Source organism: Salvelinus namaycush, unplaced genomic scaffold (assembly GCF_016432855.1).
Source record: "Salvelinus namaycush isolate Seneca unplaced genomic scaffold, SaNama_1.0 Scaffold35, whole genome shotgun sequence".
Classification (NCBI taxonomy): domain Eukaryota; kingdom Metazoa; phylum Chordata; class Actinopteri; order Salmoniformes; family Salmonidae; genus Salvelinus; species Salvelinus namaycush.
The window spans coordinates 417,586-424,539 of record NW_024060452.1 but is presented as its reverse complement, the minus strand read 5'-3'; the positions used below and the strand labels follow the sequence as shown (position 1 = coordinate 424,539).

At 41.7% G+C, this 6,954-nt stretch overlaps 1 protein-coding gene across 2 annotated transcripts; it reads left to right on the top strand.

Moving 5' to 3' along the window:
• The first annotated feature begins 3,107 nt into the window (after positions 1–3,107).
• LOC120040410 (gastrula zinc finger protein XlCGF57.1-like) lies at positions 3,108–6,461 on the top strand. Of its 2 annotated transcripts, none has more exons than XR_005475642.1 (2): positions 3,108–3,352; positions 3,924–3,970. XR_005475642.1 is itself a non-coding variant. In XM_038985578.1 (2 exons), the coding sequence occupies exons 1-2, from the start codon at positions 3,187–3,189 to the stop codon at positions 5,962–5,964; spliced, it is 1,437 nt and encodes a 478-aa protein (XP_038841506.1). In that variant the 5' UTR covers positions 3,108–3,186; the 3' UTR covers positions 5,965–6,461. The 2 variants fall into 2 exon arrangements, 1 of the variants encoding a protein (XP_038841506.1); XM_038985578.1 differs by lacking the exon at positions 3,924–3,970 and adding an exon at positions 4,694–6,461.
• The last annotated feature ends 493 nt before the right edge of the window (positions 6,462–6,954 follow it).

The following is a 6,954-nucleotide window of genomic DNA, read 5'->3' as shown; positions in this document are numbered from 1 at the left end:
ATAAACATTCTTTTGTGGTGACCCGACTTTCTAGTTAATTACATTTACATGATTAGCTTAATCAGGTAATATTAATTACAGATAAATTATTTTATAGAATAGCATGTCATATCACTTAATCCGGCATAGCCAAAGACACGACAAGTCTAGCTTGCAGGAAAAAGCAGTTTCAGGTGTTTGAAACACGCTACATTCTCTGAACCACGCCCCCTCGAACCTCACGTACTGCGTGCCCCCTCTAAAATAATGGGTGCATGATGCCCCTGAATCTTACCAATTACTAAACACATTAAAACACACACACTGTATTACAGCCAAACAGGACCATGCTAAACGGAACCAGACATGACTGACCATGGGAATGAGAGAATATGCTGTGTACTGTGGGGTCAGAGTTGACTGTAAATCAGGATTAGGTTCACAACACCAGGAGAGTCAAAGTAAACAGGTGTGTGTTATCAATATTGACCACAATTGTCAAGGTATGCGTGAAGGGCTGTAGGAAGTCTGGCGCAGGAGTCAGATAGTTGGTAGTAACACGGAGCCTTTTATTTGGCGAACCAAAAGCACACGGCACAAACTAACACGAAATACAAAATACTGGTTGAACATAACCCAGCGCAACCAGCCTAACGTGCGCATACATGAACACAGAATAAACAATACCACACAAAGACATGGGGGAAACATAGGGTTAAATACACAACCCATAATGAGGGAAATGAGATCCAGGTGTGTGGGAAAACGAGACAAAACAAATGGAAAATGAAAAAGGGATCGGCGATGGCTAGATGACCGGCGACGTCGACCGCCGAACATCGCCCGTACAAGGAGAGGCATCGACTTCGGCAGAAGTCGTGACAACAATATGGAGGAGTGGGACTTTAACTGTATGCATTAGTCTACTACAATAGAAAGAGGTGTAGATGATGTATCTGCTTAAATGTTCCCCAAAGGAGGACATATTTTCATTCTATACATACAGGCTTCTAGACTAATGCATGTTGAGTAAATAAAACTAAACACGTTTGCTCCTCAGTGTCCCTCTGATTAAGAGGTGTCTGCATTACATCCTACTACAGCAAAAGGAAATCGGCTAGCTGGCCAATGAAGTGGATCTATTACACTAACGTGGATCCTTTCAGTAGGCTACAACAACATGAGAAGTGAGAATGTCAATTGTATATTTCATCCTTCTCTTTCCTTCCCTGTGTGTGTCTCTCACTCTCAGCCAGACCGACAAGACATGACTACATACTAACCTATGTGTCCAGCCAGCTATGTATTTACATTTATGTCATTTACTAGACACTCTTATCCAGAGCAACAATTAGTGCTCTGGATAACAATTGTTTATTTTTCATTGGTTTAATCTACAAAGGTTACCTTTAAGCATGCCATTTGTTCCCCAGTCACCCCAGTGACAAACCCCAGTGTTTGGTCACCACAGGACCACTGGCTAGAATAGCAGTAGGTTACAGGCCTAGAACTCTCAGGATGGGCATACTGTAGGTATACATGCATGGGGACGGACTGTGTTTGTGCATACGTGTCCAGCCAGCTGTGTATTTACATGTTAGTCATTTACTAGACACTCTTATTCAGAGCAACAATTAGTGCAATCATCTTAAGATGGCTAGGTGAGACAACCACATGTCGTAGTTAGTACATTTTTCCTCATGACACTAACTTTTGATAGATTTAAACAAATAATATTGAAATCACCATAGTTTATGGTTGTGACCATTAACTCCATCTCCCTGAGAGGATATTATATTTGGTTTAAACATGTTGAAGCAACTGAGGGAAAAGGAAATTGCTACTTTGCATACCACTTGAATGAAGTAACATAACATTTGTCAACTCTGTAAAACATCAGATTTTGTCTGACGTCAACTCTGTCAGAGTGCTGAAAGATCTGTTTTTATTCTTGATTTTCAAATGAAGAATTTTCTGTATTTTACAAATATTTGTATGGACTTATTTTTTGTGGCACAAATAAGTCTGTTGTTAGTATTTGTTGTCAACTCTGTCACCGCTGGCTAACCCCCTTAAGATATATATTTTTTGGTCAGTATTGAGAAAATCTATTTGAATCACTGTTCTGGAACAAATGCTTAAACTATTGATGTATTTGGTGTGCTAGATCTAAGGCAGTGGAGGCTGCTGAGGGGAGGATGGCTCCTAATAATGTCTGGAATGGAGTCAGTGGAGTGGTATCAACCACATGGAAAACACATCTTTGTGTTTGATGCCATTCCGCTGAATCCATTCCAGACATTATTATGAGCCGTCCTCCCTTCAGCAGCCTGCACTGATCTAATGGATGTTAACATAATAAATGTTGTTTTAAGTTATGAATCTAGATAGACATGCCAAAATGCCCGCCATCCGGTAATTGGATCATGATTACTAAGTTTAGATATCTGGCCGTTAAACTAATTCACCAGTCTAAAAAGATGGTAGCTGATGTAAGATAAATGAGTGACTGTCAGTGGCTGACATATCAAGAGAGAAACTGCTGATGCACAACCAAATTTCGATATTGTATCTTGTGTATTTTACTACATTACATTAGATATTCTAACTCTCAACAATTAGTGGAGACCCCAAAATGATTTAACTTCTTACGGAAATTGATCTGAGGGCCTTCAAAAGGCGGGTCACCAGTTAACCATCCCTGATATAGCTCTATAAAATAAAACACAATGTTTGGAGATTTGTATTACATATTTGAATAATCTAATGTTAGAATGAAACAATCAAGGCCTTAACACACTTGTTGACAAATGTAAAAATTAAATGCCTTTTATTGTATCTAATGAAGTTGCCATAAATCCAGTTAGTTACATTTTCAGAAAGAAATGTAAGAATTAGGAGGTTATTTGGTCCATCAAAATGTATATTTTAAATGTTTTATATGAAGAAAAATATTTGTGTGAAGAAGGTAGAGTTTGTCCCGTCTTTCAAGAATCCCTGAACTACAGTATCTATTCCCAGTATCATTGGTCTGTAGCGTGTAGTAAAACCCCATCACCATGGGGACGCTGTGATTTGTTTCTGGGCTCGTTACCCGCTCATAAAAACAGAACAAAACAATACGGAAGTAAAACGGTAGGGAGCGTTTGTTTGTGCTCGTTGACGAAGACATACATGTTGAATACCCAGTTCTCAGTCGACTGAAACATGTCTAAACTACAGTCGTTTCGTGTGTTTTTAAATGAGCGTTTAACCGCGGCAGCTGTGGAGATTTTCGGGGCAGTTGAAGAAACGGTAGCAGAGTACCACGAGGAGAATGATCGGCTACGGAGACTGCTGCGGATCACACCTGAGATACAACTATGTAGGATAGGTTCGTATGTAGATCTTCAGATGGCTACGCTGGACAAAAATATTAACCCAACATTTAACAATTTCTAAGAATTTACAGTTCATATAAGGAATTCAATCAATTGAAATAAATAAATGATGCCCTAATCTATGGATTTCACATTAACGGGAATGCAGATATGCATCTTGGTCACAGATACCTTAAAAAAGGTAGGGGGGTTGATCAGAAAACCAGTCAGTATCTGGTGTGACCACCACATTTTATTTGTCACATGCACCGAATACAACAGGTGTAGACCTTACAGTGAAATGCTTACTTACAAGCCCTTAACCAACAATGCAGTTAAAAAAAATATATATAAATAAAAAATAATGAGAGCTGCAGTAAAATAACTGTAGCGAGGCTATAAACAGGGGGTACCGGTAGAGTCAATGTGCGGGGGCACAGGTTAGTCGAGGTAATTGAGGTAATATGTACATGTAGCTAGAGTTATAGTGAGTATGCATAGATATCATGGTCCAAACACACTAAGACAAAGTGACAAAGCCTATTCCACCTCAGGAGACTGAACATATTTTGCAATTGTCCTCAGATCCTCAAAAGGTTCTACAGCTGCACCATCGAGAGCATCCTGACTGGTTGCATTACTGCCTGGTATGGCAACAGCTCGGGGCCAGGCTTCCTGCCATCCAGGACCTCTATTCCAGGCGGTGTCAGAGGAAGGCCCTAAAAATGGTCAGACTCCAGCCAACCTAGTCATAGACTGTTCTCTCTGCTACCGCACGGCAAGCGGTACCAGAGCGCCAAGTCTAGGTCCAAAAGGCTTCTTAACAGCTTCTACCCCCAAGCCATGGCTCTGTTGGGGAGGTATGCAAATTGGAGTGGGCCTAGGGTTTCTGAGATGATGGTGTTGATGTGAGCCATGACCAGCTATATAAACCACGCCCCTCTGCAAACACGAGTTCTCCGATGTTTGTGACAATGCAGTCCTTATTTAAAGAGAAGAGAATATTATGTTAGCACACAATAAAATTAAGTGACGTCGCCTTGTCCCCTTAATAATATATCCAAGTGTTTGACATGGGGGAGGGAACCAGTAACTTTATGATCAAACTTTATCAATGTAGAAGCAACAGTCATTTGTCATATTTTTCTTCAAATATCATCCAATTTCATGAAAAACATGATTTTGACTGTGTATGACCTTTAACTGTCCATGTGCTCTGGCAGAGTTCCTGGTCACATGCTGTTTTCAATGAGAGAAATTGGTTCTTGAGTTCAGTTTATGGCTGTGGCTGTGCCAGCTAGTGACGACTGTCTAAAGGCTCTATAGATAACCTCTGCTCCTCTCCTTTCCTCCAGATTCCCTGCAGCTCTCTCTCGCTGTCTCTGAAGAGGAGGTTCTCCCTGAGCACCAGCACTGTGAGCAGGAGTGGAGCCCCAGTCTGGGGCAGGAGAACCCAGAGCTTCCACAGATTAAAGAGGAACAGGAGGAACTCAGGACCAGTCAGGAAGAAGAGCAGCTTCAAGGGCTGGAGGCTGATATCAAATTCACTCCTTCCTGTGTGAAAAGTGAATGTGATCAGGAGGACCCACTTCAGTCCATGACTCTTCCCCAAACCCAGACTGTGGAGAACAGAGAGAGTGACCATAAACAAGTGGATCTCACACCTTTTGTTACTGTGACCCACCTTAAGGGTCTCTACATTCCCTGTGACCCTCCAGATAATCAAAACAATGCCTCCAGCCACAGGTCAGCTGTAAGCAGTGACCCAGTAGGACTTGACAGCAGCCCACGATTGGATCCCAGCCCATCAATGGCGGAACATTGTTCCAAACCCAGCACGTCTAGAAAAACTCCCCACTGCCGTGACTGTGGTGAAAAGTTTGCTCTGAAAGCTGACGTGCGGAGGCATATGACTCTCCACAAGAAGAGACTTCGTGAATGCAGCTTCTGCAGAAGACGCTGCACCTCCACCTGTAAACTTAAGGCCCATGTCCGCCTCTGTCACAGTGGGAAACCCTGCACCTGCCCTGTTTGTAGCAAGACCTTCAAACTCAAAGGATATCTGTCCAAGCACATGAGGATTCACACAGGAGTGGGGGAGAGAACATTTAGCTGTGGAGACTGTGGGAAAAGCTTCAATTTGAAGGGGAACCTAAAGAACCATATGTTGACTCACACAGGAGAGAAATCATTTAGCTGTGGTGACTGTGGGAAAAGCTTCATTCATAAGTGGAACCTAAGGAGCCATATGCTGACTCATACAGGAGAGAAACCATTTAGCTGTGGTGACTGTGGGAAACGCTTCAATCAGGAGGGGAACCTACGGAACCATAAACGGACTCACACAGGAGGGAAACCATTTAGCTGTGATAACTGTGGGAAAAGCTTCAATCAGAAGGGTTCCCTAAAGAAGCATACACTTACTCACACAGGAGAGAAACCATTTAGCTGTGCTGACTGTGGGAAAAGCTTCAATCAGAAGGGGAACCTACGGAACCATAAACTGACTCACACAGGAGAGAAACCATTTAGCTGTGATGATTGCGGGAAAAGCTTCACTCAAAAGTCTAACTTACTGACGCATGTGAAAAACATCCACAAAGGAGGAAAACATGATAAAAACTGAAAGAAAATTAGGACAAAGATCTATTTAGTCACAAGATGACAATAAAAAGTCAGGATGTGGACAATTCTGAGTACACGCTCAGACACATAGCTGGAATAAGTCTGAGCGAATAGTCAGATTAACTGATGACTAAATTAGCAATGCAGATGGCATTATTTTGCTAAGTGCAGAGATGTATTATGGGTATGAATGTGTAGGGGACTTCTGGAATTCTACAGATTTTGTGGCCCAGCAGGAAGATCAGCATATCCCAAATCCAGAGGTTGTCAGTTCAAATCCCAGGTGGGGTCATATTGAAAAGTCTACTAAGTGATCATGTCAAATGTAATCATATTGTCATTGCTTACACCATTCTAGTTTAGCAGTGTACCACTAACCTTAAACAGAATACATGGTCCCAAATCAAATTGTATTGGTCACATACACGTGTTTAGCAGATGTTATTGCGGGTGTAGCTATAATGCTTGTGTTTCTAGCTCCAACAGTGCAGTAATATCTAACAATTCACAACAATACACACAAACCTAAAAGTAAAATAATGGAATTAAAGAATATATAAATATTAGGATGAGCAATGTCGGAGTGGCGTAGACTAAAATACAGTAGAATAGAATACAGTATATTCATATGAGATGAGTAAAGCAAAGATATGTAAACATTAATAAAGTGACTAGTGTTCCATTATGAAAGTGGCCAGTGAATTCAAGTCTATATGTAGGGCAGCAGCTTCTAAGGTTCAGGGTTACGTAACCGGGTGGAAACCGGCCAAGAGAACATTCTCAAATATGTGGGTGTAAAACACTGTTAAAAGCACTGTTTTTGTGTGTCGGTGGTTGTCCCTAGCATTGGCAAAAGACAAAGAGCTGTGACTGGATCAGTGGTTCACCAATCAGGGCCTTGATGGGCTTGGCAACAGTAACAAGGGGTGAGGTGTAATGAAACTAGGGTGCGCGTGCCTTGGGTAAACCATTTTTTTGGGGGGGAGAACAT

Coding starts and splice junctions, on each gene's coding strand:
- LOC120040410 (XM_038985578.1), top strand. CDS start 3,187: ATGTCTAAACTACAGTCGTTTCGTGTGTTTTTAAATGAGCGTTTAACC. Junction 3,353..4,693: donor GATACAACTATGTAGGATAG/GTTCGTATGTAG, acceptor CCTTTCCTCCAG/ATTCCCTGCAGCTCTCTCTC.